Here is a 19,514-nt window from a genome sequence, read left to right on the forward strand (position 1 = left end):
TAGCATTAGACAGCACCCTTTTCCCAAACACATTGTCACATAGCTGCCCCCACCTCACTACTTAATGCTTGTGCAATTCAGTTTCACCAACGCCGTAAGAGGCAGTTTAGAGAGGTTCTGGATAGCTCAACATGTGGAGGATGCTAGCAGGTGGAGAGCTCAACATGTGGAGGGTGCTAGCAGGCGGAGAGCTCAACATGTGGAGGGTGCTAGCAGGCGGAGAGCTAAGAGAGTACATGGAAACTACAAGCTCCTTCTTTATTGTACCCTGTGTGTCTCTACCAACAGCCTTTGGAATGAGATGTACCCAGATGTTTCCTTAGTTCTGGGAGCTGCTGGGGAGGGGCTTATGGAACACCAATCTATAGCCAGTCAGAATCACAGGTAAAACAAACTGTTTTGGGCATCTAAACCGTAGGGGACTGAGAGCATTATAGGCACTGAGCCCTCAACCTGGGAGATCTAGGACTCCAGACGGTGTCAGGGAAAGACACTGCTGGCGTCCACTGGTGATGCAGAACTGCTTTCTGTCTTGCTGCTAGAGAGGAATTTGCACATTTTTCAATAAGAGATGTAATCTGTGTTAGAACAGAATAGGAGAAACAGTTTGCATCTGAGCTGGTTTCTCCTTTATCTTCAAGGTCATAGAGCCTAAGCATTGGTTGAAATAGTCCAACCAAGTGCTGGGTTTACTATTTATGATACTGAACAAGTTATTATACTGTGACTCAAACTTTATAGACTTACTGCTGGTTTCATTTCTTAATAACCTGTGCCTCAGTTTCCTCCCCGATGTAATGAATTTGCCGGTAGTATCCCTCTCGCAGTGTTGTGTACTTACGAAATGGTCATATGTGTTGCCGCGCAGAGCTTTGGGGAAAGGCTGGTGGACAGCAGTGGCATTTAATGTTAACCACCATTTCACTAGTGGAAACTGCAAGACGTCAGGGGTTTCTGTCAATTTTTGTTTGCTATTGTATCCTCAGTGACGGCAGCATGTCTGGCCTGTGGTGTGTATGCAACCAATATTTATTGGATGACTATTTTCTTAATTTTGTCGTCTGTGAAGTAGAAACAATGACGGTAAGTACCTCAGTGATTATATTAAACTGTATAGGTGAAGGACGTGAATCTGGCTGTTGTCTTCATAATTATTACTGTGCTTAAAGGGACATAATGAAGATGGATGTGTTCCAGTATGTGCTCATCCTCCTCTGTACTGCCTTGCTTTTTCTTTTTATTACACACGGCTTTGATCTTTAAGGATTTTTCCCCATCATGCCACAGGTCAAATCTGATCACCATGTTTTAGCTTAATCAATATTTTTTTTTACTTCCATGGACAGATTTTATCTTCAATGGACATATATTATCATGAATCTCACTGTGTTAAAATAATGAAACTATTGACCACTTCACCTCTTTTGGTTTTTTTCCTCTTATCATAGTTGAACACATTTTTACCTCTTCAACTTCTCTAAGTTTTGGATTGACCAGCTGCTAAACTGTAACATCTGTTCTTCACTTTCAAAATCTGCCAAATAAAAACTAAAAATACCTTTGAAAACTGAAATCTCCAAGATTTATGCTTTATTTCTGCCATATTAACATAAAGCTAGGAATGAGAGAAAAGAATGTTGATTTCAGATTTTAAATTCAGTTCTGGGATATATAATATTTGGTATGTTTTATAGGGAAAGCAAATATAGATTTAACATAACCACGTAGGTAAAATAAGCAGTATGACTTTAAGATTGGAGTGTGCGCATTTGTTTTTGATGAAGAACTTGACAGTACAATTATAAGCACATTTATCAGTTCTGTGCTCTGTGTCTTTCTACCGTCTTAGTTTTACATGAGCGTGTGTAGCATCTGTGGCATGGTTCTCAGACATTACCTGAGGTCAGACTGTGTGGTTGCAGACCTGCGCTGCCACGGTACGCATGTACTCAATATGGCTGAGTCTTTGTTAGCACATCTGCAAAGAAGATTCCCTGTTAGGACTGATGGAATATGTGACACATTAGAGTAGTGTGTTTTTATGAACTCTATCTGTAAAATATGTTGGTTTGTATTTATCAAGTGGCATACGATAGTAGCATATGCAAAGTATATCTGTTTATCTTTCCTTCAGAAAGATGATTTTCATATTTTCTGATGGAATTTTTCAGGATTTTATTTTTAGAAGGCAATTTATTATGTTTGTTTGTGACTCTTAATCTCTAGTTATGTTTGGATGGATAAAAGAATTAAAAATAAGTTGGGATCCTGGGCTTATCATATTCTAGACATATGCTTGTTTTTGTGTAAGGAAATGTAGTGGTTCATCATTGGAGAGGTAAATCCAAAACAATGTACATTGTGCAGCTACACATGGTAGACTGCATATGCATGTACTAATGGTGTGGCTGCACGTGCTAGGCTACATATACATGTACTATATAAACTATTCGTGTCTTGGATTTGGATACATGTACTTATGAAATGGTTTTATGTGTTGTTTATATGAATTTTAAATTAATCAGGGGTGACAGCAGATGTGTCTGACAAGACTAAGGAATGATAACCAGGCTTGTTAAAAATGTGTAAGCAACCTACATGTGTTGGTGTGCACTCTTGTATTTCCAGCATTCAGGAGACTGGGGCAGTGAGATTAGAAGTCTGAGGCAAGTCTAGGCTACATAATTGAGACACATCTCAAACACAAAAATGCAAACAATGCTAAATATCATGAAATACATATGTGAAATTAGAAATATTTTGAAAGCAATTGAGCATAGGACTAATAAAGTGGAATCTAATTTGCCTCAATAATTTCAGATCATTCTCTAAACTATCATGTGAAACAAGAATTATCTCATCATTACTGTGGTCCAGCTCTGTGTGTGTTAGTTCTTTGTACCTTGAATCTTTCCTCCTTCAAGTAAAGAAGCTTTTCTCCACCTTCCTGAGTGTCCTGTGCCCATCTCTATGCCAGTCTTCTGTCACTTAAGATCGCAATGTTTAACTATTTGAAAGCATCCCAGGGAGGCCTTGCTTCGGAGTTCCATGAGAGGAGTGATGCTCAGCTAGAAACGGATGCATCTAGACTCCTCTGGTCTGACCAAGGAATGCTGAGGCACATAACAGGGCCTCAGAGCACCTCCTCATGCAGCCTCTGCTAGAAACTTGGGATGTGTCTTTCTGGGGCAACTTTCACCCACCAAGATGTTCCTGGATGCTTTGAACGAAGTTTCCCATCCATCTCTATCCATTGTTTCTTTGGGAATTCTCTGCTCAGCCCTCTTCCTTCATATGTTCCTCCTGCCAGGAAGCTAGAAATGGCCTGTCAGTGTTTCCCAAAAGTTTTTAAGCAGGTAACTTTCACTCCCCACTTTGTTCAAGTATTTGTGTTCATATAGCAAAGTTGTGTGCTTTTATTATCCTGTCCCCATTCAGGCAAATATCCTGATAAAAGATGAATGATTTAGCCATGCATTAGCCATTCATTCCTTCTGAGCCAGTGCAAGAAACTGTTTTACTCTTAAATCTAAATTTCCTCACATATAAATAGTTACTTTATTATATTCATGTTTTCCAAACTATTTCAAAGGCAAGAAACATATTTTACATCATAACTCAATATACACATATACATGCATACCTACTCATGAAACAACTGTAGACAAACTCTGATTCTTTTATTTCATTTTTATTCTTTAAATTTTGACTAAGGGCTGCAGAGATGACTCAGTGGTTAAGAGCACTGTGCTTTTCCAGAGGACCTGAGTTTGGTTCCCAGCACCCACGTCAGGTGCCTCACAGCCACCTGTGACTCCAGCTCTGGGGGATCTCGTGTTTCTGACCTCTGAAGGCACTAGTACTCACATACGTGCATGAGCATACACACATCCATAGACAGTCAGAAACAAAAAAAAATTTAAATAAATGAATAAATTGCTGATCAAATGCAAGTCAGTTATTTTCAGAACTCACTAAAAAATCATGACTGACAGCTCAAAAACCATAAGATGACTTTAAATAAGTCCTTTCCATTTCTCTCAGCCTGGGATCTTTTTCTTTATTCCTCTAATGAAATTCTTGTTTAATGGTAAAAGCTTCCGTTCTTGCAGTAAAACCGACATGTATGGAAAAGTGTTCTTCCTAGAGTTCTCTGACTTTTATCTGGTTTTGAAATGTTGGTAGTAGGAGAGTGAATACTGAAAAGGGAACTGGACTTGAAGCTGTGGAATATTAATAAGAAAGGATGAATGTCTGTCTGCAAAACAGGGAAATTTGGTCTAAATAACAAAACCTTTTTCTTACAATGATAGTTTTCTGTGCTGAAAGTTTTGGCATTTTTAGAAAGATGTGAGAGTGTTGTTCCTTGTGAGCATTTTTCATACTCCCTGAGCTGGCATGTCTGACAGTCCTGTGTGCTCCATCCCTTCTCACCTGCTCCACCTTTGGCATGTCTGACAGCCAAGCCCATCCCCTGTCCTGTGTGCTCCATCCCTTCTCACCTGCTCCACCTTTGGCTTCTCAGGATTCCGTGTCCATGCCCAACAGCACCCTGCAGGCCCTCCTTCCTGCCTTCTTCATACCTCTTCTCACGTGCCTCCTGGGCAGTGACACCTATGAGATTTCTAAACTGCTGTGTGCCCACACCTCTTGCCTCTGTTTGCATCAATTTTTCCTTGTAACACTAAGGCATGTACTGATTTATTGCTGCTCCCTAACTCCTCCCCTCTGGCAATACACACACACACACACACACACACACACACACACACACACACACTTCAGTAGGGACTTTCAGCTGCATTGACTGCTGTTGTATTGTAAGCATCTACCAAGATACCTGGTCTTTGCCAGGGGCTTGGTTGACTAACTGAACTTGAACATTTGAATCTCTCAGTACTTCAAGTAAAAACCATGTATATACATATACGTGTCTGTGTGTGTGTGTGTGTGTGTGTGATTACTTAGGAAAATCGAGAGGGTAAATGACTTCCCTAAGGTTTTAGAAACTTAAGGCACTCTTCTGACTCGGAATAAAATGTATCAAACTTGCTTTGTGTCCAGAGACAGAGATTTCCATCTTGCAGAAACATGGTAACTTTGCTTATCAACGGTGTTGTTTTTTAGTAACTCTGTGTTGCTTACCAATTTATGTTAAGATGTAACCTTTTACTGTGATGTTACACTTGATGGTGTTATTCTTAGCAACAGTGGGCAGCTGATTGCCTTGTGTAGAGAAAGAAGGAATTAGAGGTTCCTGGAATGAACGCAAACTTCACAAGCGTCATTGTGCTTCTCCCCCGTGTTGGTGTTTCTGTTGTCGCTTTTCAAAGAACTCTTCTGTTGACTTTTTTCCGTTACTTTCAAGTTAAAAAGAAAGGATTAATGTAGGTTTTCATAAGCCCTGGTTAAAATATGGTAAAGACGGTGTCTCTCATCTACACCTGGGGAGTGTGAACAGCTGCTGAAGAGAAATTGTTAAGGGAAAGTGACTACCAGGAATTTCCCCACATCTTACCACTCTGAGTTGCCTAACTCGTCACCTAGTCACCATTCTCAGGTGCTGGCCATGCCAAAGGAGGAAGCAGCGACAGCTCCAAGGGGTCTGCAGGTCAGAACCTGAGGTGCGCCCCGGCATCGCGCCGTGGAGCCGCCCCCTCCAGCCGCTGATTGGCGGGGAGCTCAGCATCAGCAGCATCTCCCAGCCAGGGAGGGCACCCGGGCTAGCGGCTCCCGCCTCCGGGATCCTCAGCTCCCCTGGCGACACCTTGGACTTCCACAGTGAGCAGCTGCTCCTCTTGACGGCTTTCCTCCCGATCCCTCCCCAGCAAAGCCAAGGGCCCAGCCACATCCCAGCCGGGCTGGGCCGGGGAGGCAGGGGCCGGAACCCTAGGGTTCCTCGGAACCAGCCAGCCCGCGCCCGGCAAGCTCTGGAACCGCAGCGGTCGCCGCGCGCCAGCCGCCAAGACGCCTCGTATCTTGTACCGCGGGAAAAGCGGGTCCTCCAGCAAGATGGGCCGGCAGGGCCTGGGGAGCACGGGCGCCGCTGGGCGCTCCATGCAGCGCTCCCAGAGCCGGAGCAGCCTCTCCGCCTCCTTTGAAGCTCTTGCAGGCTACTTCCCCTGCATGAACTCCTTGGAAGAAGAAGACGGAGGTGAGGACCACTGTTCCCGCCCCCTCTTGCATGGTGTGTGTGTTGTAGATCACTTGGGGTTGGTCGCAGGAGGCTTGGACTCAGGTGAGAACTCCGAATAGCCTCTGTGCCGCGAGGACTGTGCCTGGAAGACCCCTAGAGCACTGGGCTAAGAAGCACTGTTTGCAGGTTGTTCTTAGAGCTCCACAGGCTCTCCTGGGGAGTAGCTGGCCTAGTGAGATTGATTGAATTATGGAGCACTTGGAAGCTGAATGAACATGTAGACTGGGTGAAGGCAGGCGGCGCCTCCTGTGTGCCCCCCACACTGTTTACTTTTGTTTACTTCCTAAACCCGCAGTCAGTCTCTGTGTCAGCATGTAGTCTGGAGGACAGAAATGCTGGGAAACTAAGGAGGACCGCAGCAGCCGAACTTTGGGTGTCCCGGCCTGTGACAGCCAAGACAGGTGGGCAGGGAGAAGGTGGGCACACTGAAGGCGCCTCTGCACTGTGTCCGCTCGGAACTTCGTTCACTAGCTAATGTGTGATTCTGGCAGTTGGCTGTCTCCTGTTCAGCAATGTCATTGTAAGTAAAAGGGACTGGCTGCGTTAAACTCTTCACCGAGAGATTTGCAGGACTTCTCAAAGTTTGGAATAACAGATCCTGGTTTCCTTGAGGAAGAACTCTCATAAGATTTGGCAACCGACACTATAGAATTAAGATTTGCTTGCTTTTATTTCTTACTAGGACTCTACCTAGCTCTAGTTTAGAAGAAATTAACTACCTACTTTAAGAACAGATGGGAATAAAAATTTCCTATGTTCGCTCTGGAGAGGGACGGACAGTTAATGATACAGTCAGTCTTCAGCTATCCGAGTTTCTTCTGGCTTGATGTTGAATCTTAATTTGCTATAAACAAAGATACATATAAATACAAATGTAACACTAAGGTAACTCCCTGTGAAAGCATGACTTTTGATTTCCACACTTGCCCTTGTTTTTCTGTTTTGGACGTTTACAGTTGACTTGTTTCCTGCAATTAGTTCTTTAAAATTCTAGGAACGGTATGAAGTGAACCAATGAAAGACAGTTAAAGTGAATAACTGCACAATCCTATTTGTAGCTGCTTCCTGGAATTCCTTACTTGCTAGACCCTGCTTGTGTCCTGTAGTGTTTAGCCTTGAGGGCCCATAACCTTTCTTAGCCATGTTTCACAAAGGAGGGTGCTGAGGCAAGAAGAAATTCAGAAACTTGCCCATTCCGTTGACACTGGAGTGACCAACACAGCCTGTGTGCTCAGCTCGCAAGTTCTAGATTATTCTTTATGGATACTTGACTGCACATACTCACTATCCTAGTAAGTATTGAAACTACAATTCAAAGTCAGGTGTGCCTGAAAATACAAATATTTAAATAAAATGTAGACTTATTTCTAAGCATATTTATGCTAATTCCTCAATCTGGAGTTTACTTCACATAAGCCATCATCATTCTTAAGTTATTACTGGGATTTGGGGGTTTACAAAATACCATCCTAAAAGCATTTTTGAGATAGTAAGAAAGGCTTAAACAAAATGTGAAGATTTTTCAAAATTGAAAGTACATTCACTTATCTGTGTCTCATACAGACAAATCCCAAAGGAAGTTTCTACATATACACACGAGAAACTGGAACAGATTTCTGTGCAGTAATATTGAGTTGCCAAGACAAAGTGTTCCACAAGGAAGGGTAGCATTGTTAAATGTATCATATATGTCTCTACTCACAAGGAGGGACTCTCCATAAGTGAATCCTTCACTGGCCCAGAGTCAAGAGAAATGAATCCAAACTTTCTTCTCTGTTTTCACAACACTCCTTGACTCTTGAAATTCCCGTGTTTTAAGAAACTGTATCAACATCCTCACAGATTTGTGAGCCACAGACACCCGTGGTCCAGAGCAGGACCACAACACCCTGCAATGTTCTTTTCTATTGAGACACCCATGCAGAACACATGAAGTTAATGTGGGTAACATACTTGGAAGCATTATTATAGTCATTCCTGTGAAATCTGTTCCAGCTCACAAGAAGAGGAAATGCTTCTGAACATGGTGTTCGCGTTGGTAGAGAACAGTGGATGTAATGGGAGCGGTGGTCACTGATCACTGAGACTGACTAAATTAGCAGTCTGTTCAGGAAAGCCAGGTGCAGAGCAAAGCTAGCATTTTCCTTTTCTTCCCTTTTCTTTTGTTATCAGGGTGTTTTTTTTTTAATCTTTTAAAAAAGGTTTCCCCTGGAAATAGTGCAATAGCTGTATTCTCATTTCTTTCTTAAACCATGTCTCTAGGCATTGCTGTTCTATACAGAAAGTGCCCAAGGGGTCCGTAAAGAGACCAAACGCTTTTCAGTCATTATTCAGAAATACTCAGAGTATTCGATGTGTTTGTAGCTGTGAGAGTGGGAAATGGGTGCATTATCTTGCCTTCTTGGAGTCTAATGAAGAAAACAGAAATAACTTCGTAACTATAACAGGTATTAGCTAGGTAAAATACAGTGTAGCAGACACATTAAGAGAGCCTGATTTAGGAGTTAAAGAGGGGTCCCCTGAGAGAGTGTAAAATGCTGATTCAGGCATCGGTAACATGAGCTTCTAATGTCTCATGAAGCAGCATCCTGCACATATTTGAAAACTATCTGTCTGGATTCCTCAGCTAGTGAGTAGTAGAATTAGGATCTACCCCGTAACTGCTGACTACAGTGCTTTCAGAATTGTTTCATAACAGTTGTATTAGATTAAATCTCCCTGTGGGAGGCCATGGTCTTGAAAACTGAGCCCAGTAATAGTTACCATTAACTATGCAGTTTCTATGTATTCCTTTCTTTTATTTCATGGGAGTTCTTCAAGATGATTTTTTTTTTTTATGTTTTACTCTTGTGAAAATATAGACTCGGAGAAGGTAAACACATTGCCTACACATAACAAATCCCAGTGTGGCTGGCTTGAGTTAATTCACTGTGTAGACTGGTCTTTGTTTCAGCTTTTCTGCTTACTGGCAAATTTGTTTTTCCATCCTTTCCCTGCATTTATTCCACAGGATGTTCTCCATATCTCTGAGGCTATTTTAGATAGAAGTGGTGGAAATACTACTCTTCGCGTTATTAACAACTTATAAATTACGTTCACTCATTTTATCATGGAACCTGTTTGAATGGGTTATATTTTCACTGTGTAACCTATTTGGTCCCAACAGTAAGTCTTCCTTCCTGATATACAATTAGTATATACAGGATGTTTGAATATTTCGAGCACTTATAAGAATATAGGAACTATTTTTAAGCAATTGTAGAAGCAACCCTACAGCTCCCCATCCAAGAAAACATGTTTGTGTGGCAAAGTTGCTGATGCATGAGGGTCTCCTAGAGGCCATCTACATGTCCTCTGCATTTCTAAGCTCATGGTCCTTAGTTAGTTATGTGTATATTATGGGACGAATTTTACTTCCCCAATATTTTACACCCTACCACCTCTGATTGAAACTTAATTTGGCCACCATACACAGAGATCCTGTCAACTCAACACAAAGTAACTAAATAAGTTAGTATTTAATTCCTTCTGTGTATCAGCCAGTTTTAAATTAAATTATAAGAAAATCAGAAAGAAATGAAAGTCACTTAAGAATCACTAGAAAGCCAAGAAAAAACCCTCTGCATATGATAGTGAGGCTGTGAGGATTACTGAGGTAAAGATCCATTTAGCCCATCACAATGATGCAAACCTGAAATTCCCGGGACTGGGGAGTCAGAGGCTAGAGGACCACATGTTTGAGGCCACTGTGAGTGAGATAGGAACCATCTCAGTAACAAAGGACTTACGTAAACACAAACACACACAGCCTTTTAAGAGGCTGTTTACTTCATGGGATGATGTGAGTCCTGGTGTGGAGTTACTAACACACTTAAGTCTTAGAAACCATCTTGTCTGAGTAACAGCTGGAACTTACCTTTGCTCTGTTGAAGTCAAATATTCTCCGTGTATGTCAGTATAACTCTGCTAAGTGCAGAAAACAGGTGTCGCTACTAGTACTAGCTGAATAGTTGTACTGTTCTTGTCTGTTTCAGCTGAATGCAAATAAAACTAACTCTCCCTATAAATTGTTTCTCAGTGTGTGATCTAGACGTTTTAAGTCTGATCACAGTATTTACACATCTTCCCAAGCCAGGCTGGGACAAGAGATGTATAGACTACTGTCTTAGGTAGGTTTCTATTGCTGTGAGGAGACACCATAACCACAGCAACTCTTACAAAGGAAAACATTGAGGTGGCAACTTACAGTGAGAGGTTCAATCCATTACTGTCATGTCAGGGAACATGGCAGCTGGGAGTGTGGTGGTGTGCAGGCAGACATAGTGCTGGAGAATTCTACATCTTGATTTGTAGGCAACAGGAAGTGAACCAACTCACTGGGTGTGGCTTGAGCATAGATGAGACCTCAAAGCCCACCTTCACAGTGACACACTTCCTCTAACAAGACCATGTCTACTCCAATAAGACCACACCTCTAATAGCGTCACTCCCTTAGGGGGCCATTTTCTTTCAATCCACCACATTCCTCTTATAGCCCCCAATGGCTTAGAGCCATATCATAATGCAAATATGCATTCAGTCCAACTTCAAAAGTCCCCATAGTCTATCACAGTCTCAACAATGTTTAAAGGCCCCAAATTCAAAGTCTATTCTGAGAACCATGTAATCTCTTAACTGTAATCCCCTATAATCAAAGTTAAAAAAAAAAAAAAAGAGAGATCACATGCTTCCAACATATAATGGCACAGGATATACATTACTGTTCCAAAAACATAGGAAAGGGAGCATAGTGAGGAAATACTGGACCAAAGCAAGACTGAAAACCAGCTGGGCAAACTCCAAACTCTGTATCTCCATGTCTGATGTCAAAGCACTCTTCGGATCTCCAACTCTTTTCAGCTCTATTGAGTGCAACACACTTCTTCCTCTTGGTCTGGTTCTATTCCCTGTTAGCAGCTCTCCTCAGCAGGTATTCCACAACTCTGGCATCTCCAACATCTTGGGGTCTCCACAGCAATCCAGGCTTCACCTTCACAGCTGCACACAATGGCCTCTCAGGGCCTCAGTTCAGGGACACCCCCGACACATGCCTGGCCTCAGTGGCTTTCCTTAGTCATGGAGGAAAATTCCATAACCCCTTGCTTCTATCCTTAACTCTAAAGCCAGAACCACCACGTGGCCAAAGCTGCCAAGTTCTGCTGCTTGCTTGTTCAATTACATCATCACCAGCTTTCTGTTTTCGATGGTTTCCTTTTGTGCCTAAGCTTGGCTGTCCTTGGACTTACTCTGTAGACCACGATTGGCTCAAACTCAGAGATGTGCCCGCCTCTGCCTCCTAAGTGCTGGGATTAAAGGTGTGCCCCACCACACCCAGCTCTAGCCTTTTCTTTAGTTCCTTTTCACAAGTTGGAAACTTGGCTGGGTGGGATCTTGCCCTGATGTTAACACCCTCTTTATTCCAGTTCTTAATCCATTTATCTCCTTGAACCCAGGATTTAGTTCTATTGCACTTCCTGGTGCTCTTTTTCTCCTCAAAATTTTCATTTTGGAATTTTCCCTGTTCACCTTGCTCCTTTTCATTATAAATCTTCATTAGAGTTACTGCTACTAACCACACAGCAAAGTCTATACTAGGCTGTTTTGAGATTTCTTGTCAGTGGAATTAATTTAAAACATTTCACTTTAGCCTCAGGCAGACTCTTCAGACAAGGGCAAAACCAGCCACTTTCTTCACCAAAATATCACAAGAACGATTTCTAGACAGCATACTAAAATTCTTCTCCTCTGAAACCTCTTGAGTGAAAACCCCACAGTCCATCAAATCACACTCAGCACTGTCTTCCACTCTCCTACTAGTGTGGCCCATTAGTCAATACTTAAAGCATTCCACTGCTCTCCTAACCCCAAGCACCAAAGTCAAGATTCCTCCAAACAAAAGCATGGTCAGGCCCATCGCAGTAATACCCCATTCCTGGTACCAACTTCTATCTTAGTTAGGGTTTCTGTTGCTGTGAAGAGACATGACCATGGCAACTCTTATAAAGGAAAACATTTAATTGAGGAGGTGGCTTACAGTTTCAGAGGTTTAGCCCATTATCATCATGATGGGGAGCATTGTAGCTGGGAGTATGGCGACATGCAGGCAGACATGGTACTGGAAAGGTAGTTGAGATTCTTACATCTTGATGTACAGGCAACAGGAAGTGGTCTCAGACACTGGGCATGGCTTATGCATATATAAGACCTCAAAGCCCACCTCAACAGTGACACACTTCCTCCAACAAGACCACACCTACTCCAACAAGACCACACCTACCAATAGTGCCACTCCCTTTGGGGACTATTTTATATATTTTTTCAAAATATAGCTATTGTGGACCTTTTTATAGATAACCATTTTCCTTGCATTATAATTTTATATGAAAAATCATTTCATTGAACAAGTAAATCATATTTAAAAGTAACACAATTTTTGTATTAGATTTGTACTTAAGGCACACAAAGTAAAGCAAGATATTTTATTTTTTTTTTTTTTTTTTTTTTCCGAGACAGGGTTTCTCTGTGTAGCTTTGTGCCTTTCCTGGAACTCACTTGGTAGCCCAGGCTGGCCTTGAACTCACAGAGATCCGCCTGGCTCTGCCTCCCGAGTGCTGGGATTAAAGGCGTGCGCCACCGCCGCCCGGCAATATTTTGGAGGTTAAAAAGAAAAAAACATAAATGGATGAACACTTCAACTCACATTTAACCTAAGAATTAGCATCTTTCACTATCTTGGTTCAAAGAGAGCCCTTAAACCAGTGATCCTCTCCTAACGCTGTGACCCTTTAATACAGTTCCTCAAGATGCGGTGACTCCCAACCATAAAATTATTTGTTGCTACTTCATAACTGTAATTTTGCTATTGTTATAGATTGTCATGTAAATATCTGTGTTTTCTGGTGGCCTTGGACAACCCCTGTAAAAGGGTCATTCGGCCCCTGGAGGGGTTGTGACCCATAGCTTGAGAAACACTGCCTTAAAGTAATTGGAATCTTAAATGTAGAAGTCAGAGTAGACCCCAATTTGCCTTCATATTTCACTAGATTCATTAAATCAAGGCCAGCAATGGGACATAGTTTCTTTGTGGAGACATTTTGTAATACAATGGCTTACAGAAGAAACTGGTTAGGAAGTTGTCATGGCAACCACTCCATCACTATCCAGGACTGTATCCACCCAGTGAAAATGCTCTCTGCTGTGATACGCTAGGCCATTATTATGGCTTAAAGAAGATCATTCTGTATTTTTTCCTACCTCATGTTATACTGGCTTTTGATTGGGGAGGAAAGAGATTTACCAACTGCCGTGGTATTTATAAGGTGAGATATTTAAAGAAAATGCCTACATAAAACAATAGTTTCAGTTTTAGTTTTGAAATAGTTCTCTTTTTGTAATCTGGAAATAAAAATAGGAACTGTGTGTGTGTGTAAATAATGTTTCTGCAGAGACTTTCCCCCAAATCTATAGAGTCCTCTAGGCCTCACGTGGATCTAAAGGCCGCCAGAGAGGCCTCTTCCCTTTCTCGCCCTCCTCGTTCCTACCTCACACGGCTGCTTCAGCTTCTTCAGTGACCAGCTCTCTCTTGTGCTCTGTTGCCCAGAGTATATGTCCAGAGAACAGTGGCAGCAAGTAGTCTCTGGGTTCATGTGTTGCAGCGCCACCAGCCTGTAAACTGCGCCTTTCTCAGTCCCAATCCCCGAATTCCAGAGAAGAGATTTCACTGCCGGTTTAGTCCTGTCTAATATATACAGAGGCCAGGCCTTGTGTGGCGGTTCGATCACACTAGTAATGTGCTTCTGTGACCTTCTCTGACGTTCCCCCCAAGAACCTGCTTTTGTCTGGATACTATCTTGATTTAGGTTTTATTTCATGAAACTAAAACACAAGGAAAATTATTTGGGCTATTTAAAATAGATCGGTTGGTGGCACCTATTCCCTTCGGGGTTTGTAGATCGGTGGCCGCATGAACACATAAATCCTCAAGGCAGAAGAGGAACAGGAGAGGGCCGAGAACTGGGGAGGGCCCATCCACAGAAGATTGGTGAAGAGTCATTTTGGGCAATGGCAAGCTGACTCTATTCCAGGTTGGCACGATGGCTTTTGTTTTTGTACCCCACACAATCATAAACTTGGTTTTTCCCAGAAAACCCTTAAACTTTAAAATATTGGCAGCAAAACTTAAGAATCTCAACATTATTCGGGACAAACAAACACCTTTATTGACCAAATCTGACCCAGAGAACATAGAGTTTTCAACTTCCGCCAAGGAAATTTGCTCCCTTCCCAGCATTTCTCTGTTCTGTTTCTTCTCAGTCTCGTTGACAGCTCAGCTGTTGGGAACCAATGGGCTTGTCTCTGAAACCTCTGATAATATCACCACCACCTGCTCTCGCTGCTTTCAGGGGCCAATCCAGTTTCTTTAACTCTAGAGCAGTGGTTCTCAACCTGTGGGTGTTGACCCCTTTCGGTCGACTGACCCTTTCACAGGGGTTACCTAAGAACATGGGAAAACCCAGATATTTACACTGTAATTCATAGCAGTAGCAAATTTACAATTATGAAGTAACAACAACAAATTTATGGCTGGGGTCACCACAACATGAAGAACTGTATTAAAGGGTCACAGTATTAGGAAAGTTGAGAACCACTGGTATAGAGCAAACCAGATTCTCATTTCTTCTAAGGAAAGCCTTTATCCTGACGTTCTAAGTCCTTCCAAATCTAATTACTAAATTTATAAAACTAAGCCTCCTTGCTCCAGAGTTTTGTTGATACCTTACTGTTCTTCCACTACTACCGTGTGTATATCTAAATTGCTCATCGGTGCTCAGTTCACATCCCATCTACCTGTGAGGTCTTCTCTAAACCACAGGAGTTTCTCTAGGTGGAGGAAAACTTGGATGGACCTAGATTTGAAATAGTAATTCCACCTCTGCCTAGTTAACAACTTAAGTAAGAAACTTCATTTCTTTTAGTTTAGCTTATTTTTATGTGCAAAGTCTATAGTAATATATATCTTGGAGTTATGTAGAGATTTAATGTTATTATGTTAACCTTCTCTTATTGCAACTATTTAAAATATTTTGCTCTTCTCTGAACCTCTAGATCTGTGTTATCCAGTACATGAGGCACTAGCCTTATTTCAAGTGCTCAGTAGCGCCTTGTACCTAGTGATGACCTTATTGGACGCTGCTCCATCATAGAGCATTTCCATCATTGACAGAAAGCTGTGCAGTCCTAGTGATGTATGGCCACTCATCTGGAACTCAGAGTATGTTGCTCTGGGGCATCATCATTTGTTTACTAGCTTACCTCACTACTAAATAAAAAACTTATGTAGGTGGGAATTATATGATTATGTGTTACATATATATGTAGCATATATATATATATATATATATATATACATTTGTATTATATATAGCATGTATGTGTGTGTGTGTGTATGTGTAACATATCCCTTTACATTCTATCCCTAGCAAGCACAAAAATATGGATGTGAATGGAGACATGACCAAGGTTCCTTTCTTTTTTGTTTGTTTGGTTTTTTGGTTTGGTTTTGTTTTTTCCAGACAGGGTTTCTCTGTGTAACAGCCCTACCTCCTGGAACTCACTCTGTAGACCAGGCTGGCCTCGAACTCACAGAGAACTTCCTGTGCTAGGATTAAAGGCATTGCCACAGGCCTGGCCAAGTTTGCTTTCTATGTGCTTATCAGGACGTGAAAGGATACTATTAGAGGTGAAGGGAACACTGATGAATCAAGAAACTTTGGATTCTTATAGGTGCAAGAATGCTTGAATGTCACACTTTCTCTATACTATACTAGGAATTATCATTATATAAACTGGAGTACATTTTTTATTAAATTAGAAATGGAACATGTTCAAGATATGTGTTATTTAGAAAATATTCAACATCAATCAGACAATTAGGCAGGAAAACTATTTGCTGAATAAAAATTGGATTAGACCTAGGACTAGAGGCTAGATATGATGCCCACAACCATGCTGCAGAAGCCACCCTGCATGCATTGCTGCTTGTCACATACGTCACTGCTTGCCGTGTCTCCTTGATGGTGACTCACTGTGTACACATGACCTGCTCCTAGAAATCAGCCAGTCTGGCCAGCACCCTTGTTAGACTGAAAGCCTCTGGTATCCGCCTCTTCAACTTGGCGACTTGAGATGTGATGTTGGTGGCAGCAGAGCACGTGGAAACGTGACGTGGGACAAAGTTAACTTCTGCAGCTGAAGAGTGGAATGGTTTTCTTCGGAAGACAATTGGCAGCACAAGAAACTTAACAAATATCACTTGACTGTTGAAAATGGCCACCAGTGGCTAAATGGCCGGCTAGTGAACTCAGTGTAAATTACCTTTCATTTTTGTGGCTTTACATTTTTTAATAGTTTGCTATTTAGTTTTCATCTTTGTTCATTGACTGTGAGCAGTCAAGAAAGGGAAATGTACAGATGAAATCTAAGGTAAATAACCTGGCTTTCTTATATTTTAAATTTGCTGCAAATTTGGCCCCCAACTATCCATACACACTGTTATTTTTGCACATAGCAATAGCAATCCCTTCTCAGAAAAAAACTACCTTAAATTCTCATCCATTTACTGTTGCGTTCTAGAGCTTTTGTGTGACATGCAGTTCTTTTTCTCATATTAAGAGATGGTTCTTCAATTTATGATGATATTTAAGATTAAGAACCACCTATCTAAAAGACCCAGTTTAAGACAGTAAGGTAGCGACAGGTCCGAGAGACTAAAAATCCCCACTTAGAATGAGAACCAGCAGCAGTGGCGACAGACGCAGTCAGTCGTGGGAGCTGTGGAGTCCTTGTTGTGGGGCAGTGGAACCCAACAATGGAGAGCACGTCTGCAGCCCTGCTCTGTCCCCAGAATTAGCTCCTGCTCCTTCTCTTCCCCACGGCTCCGGAAGTTTGCCGTGGGGAAGAGGCGGCTCCACGGTGCTCCTCCTGCTTCTTGCTAATGCAGGTCTAGAAACTTCATTTCTTATCTTGGGATTGAACGAAATTATATAAAGTGGGCTGGTAATTTTTTCATATTTTTCCTTCAGAAATTCAGTTTAATTCTGTTTTCCCAGTTACTTTCAGATGTAATCTGTCCCTCTCCCAAAAGTGAGTTTGGATGAGAAGATGACTCATTTGTCTATTTGCCAGAAGTTTGCTCCCTCGATGTATAGTAGGGCTGTAATAACTTAAGAAGAGCGAGCTGGAGAAGTGTGGACTAGTTTGGGCAATTTCACATGCGATTCGAGTCATTTTCAAGTAAAGGTTTGTGTATCATTTTACAGCTGTAGAGACCGGCATGTATAGTATCTAATCTTACACAGCACTGTTAGTTAAACACCACTTACAGGTCATGTACTCATGGCATAAGTTAAGGATCATTCAAGATCTACAGATAAGAATACAGGAGACCTAAGTTCCCTGTCCATAGTTGGTAAATACTTCAGTGGAAACCTGGATTGTAACATCTAGGATGTAACATCGAAGATCACTCATGGCATGTGAGACAGTGCCTAGGACATCCAGTGAGAGTCCTAAGGGTGTGGGTGTTCTTTCCCATTCTCTACATTCTTCATTGTAGAGAGCCTGACTAACGTTAAGGAAAAAAGCCCAGAAGTATGGTACCAACTCTCTTAGTGGTTTAACTTTGGATCAGGAGCTGATGGTTTCCAGTGGTCCAGAACAGCAACATCAGAGAGGAGATGAAAATCCCATAAAACTGGCAAGTGAAAACAGAGAAAAACCACTGGGAAGAAGAGTTTCTAGTATTTAATTGTGTTGAGAATCCCAAAATAAATTTACTGTTATGGAAAGAACAATGGAATGGTCATACCTAACAAGCCACATGAGGTGTCGTTATCTTGGCTTTATTTCTTGTTAAAAATTAGTATTAATAATTATAGGAATTCACAAAGAAGGATGTTCTATAGTCCTCCGTTGTGATTCTATTAAGATCAATCCATGTGAGTCTATTTAATGGGTAATAGGGATTTATTAAGATACAAATTGAGGAAATACACTCACGTACAGAATGGAGTAGACATCTGCAGTCATCCTCTCATCTGACGGGGAGCCAATCCACCTGGCAGACCAGGAAGCAGACAGCAGGGAGAAGGGGCTTGTGACCCTTCTCTCTCTCCTTTTAAGAGGTCCTGTACAATGGCAAGAAGCACCACCTCCTTTGAGCCCCAGAGCCCAAGGTCATGGACGGAACAAATACCACTGAAGATCCCTTTGTTTTATAGATAGATGACTTAAGACACAAAAAAGGTCAGGGCCCTTTTCATGTTGGTGTTCATGGCGTGACACCACAGTTTTGGGTTTGTTTGTTTGTTTGTTTGTTTGCAATATATTCAGTGCTCTTTGACTGCCAGGACATCATTTGGTGAAATCCCCACCTGTTGGTGTGGGTGGGTCTAAAGTGACATGCCCAGAGATTGAAATTAGTAGGTGTTATAGGGAGTAACTGCCTCTAACACAGATTTCTACTCTAAGTATATGTTGTCACTGTGCTCGTGTGGTCAAAGGTTAGTGAGGTAGCAATGACACTGACATTTTCCCAGCTTTGTAAGTGAACAAAAGTACGTGAATGATCAGACTCACAACACTATCCATAAAACATTTTAAACTTACCTGAACATTTAAGGAGAAAGTTAATGAGGTTTCAAGTCACTGGTTAATTGAAAGTTAAAAATCAGTGTCCAAAATCCTGAGTGAAGATGGAATCTAACCCACTTTGAGAAACAGGAGAAGGCTTTGATGTTCTCAAGAGTAAAATTAAAATATGTATTGTTTTAAAAAAGCACACCTAAATTCATAACTATTTGGTTGGTCTACCCCCACAATCATAATAAAATAGCTTTATGTATATTCCATTTAAAAATGCACCTGAGGCTGGGCGGTGGTGGCGCACGCCTTTAATCCCAGCACTCGGGAGGCAGAGCCAGGCGGATCTCTGTGAGTTCGAGGCCAGCCTGGGCTACCAAGTGAGTCCCAGGAAAGGCGCAAAGCTACACAGAGAAACCCTGTCTCGAAAAACCAAAAAAAAATGCACCTGAGAAAAGAATCAGATCTGCTGTATGGTCTTCTGCTGCTTAACAGTTAGCACCCAACACCAGCATCTACTCATTAGATCTTAGCCTAGCACAGGATGATTATGTGTGACACCACAGAGATCACGACACTGGCTGAGCTTTTGCCAGCGGCTCTGCTTCCAGGGACATTCATGTTGGTGGCAGAATCGAGT

General features: G+C 41.9%; 1 protein-coding gene across 50 annotated transcripts in view; it reads left to right on the top strand.

The window, feature by feature from the left end:
- Positions 1 to 19,514, top strand: part of Rims2 (regulating synaptic membrane exocytosis 2) — a 490,233-nt gene that overhangs the window by 457,677 nt on the left and 13,042 nt on the right. Inside the window, exon 1 of one of the 50 annotated variants that reach the window (XM_052747694.1) lies at positions 5,638 to 6,154. The exons of the other annotated variants lie outside the window; for them this stretch is intronic. Within the exon in view, the coding sequence (XP_052603654.1) occupies positions 6,013 to 6,154 (142 nt within the window). The 5' untranslated portion in view covers positions 5,638 to 6,012. Of the gene's footprint in view, positions 1 to 5,637; positions 6,155 to 19,514 lie in introns of those variants that run through there. 50 annotated transcript variants of the gene reach the window in all.

The sequence above is a fragment of the Peromyscus californicus genome, unplaced genomic scaffold, assembly GCF_007827085.1.
Source record: "Peromyscus californicus insignis strain IS unplaced genomic scaffold, ASM782708v3 Scaffold_20__1_contigs__length_68692818, whole genome shotgun sequence".
NCBI lineage: Eukaryota > Metazoa > Chordata > Mammalia > Rodentia > Cricetidae > Peromyscus > Peromyscus californicus.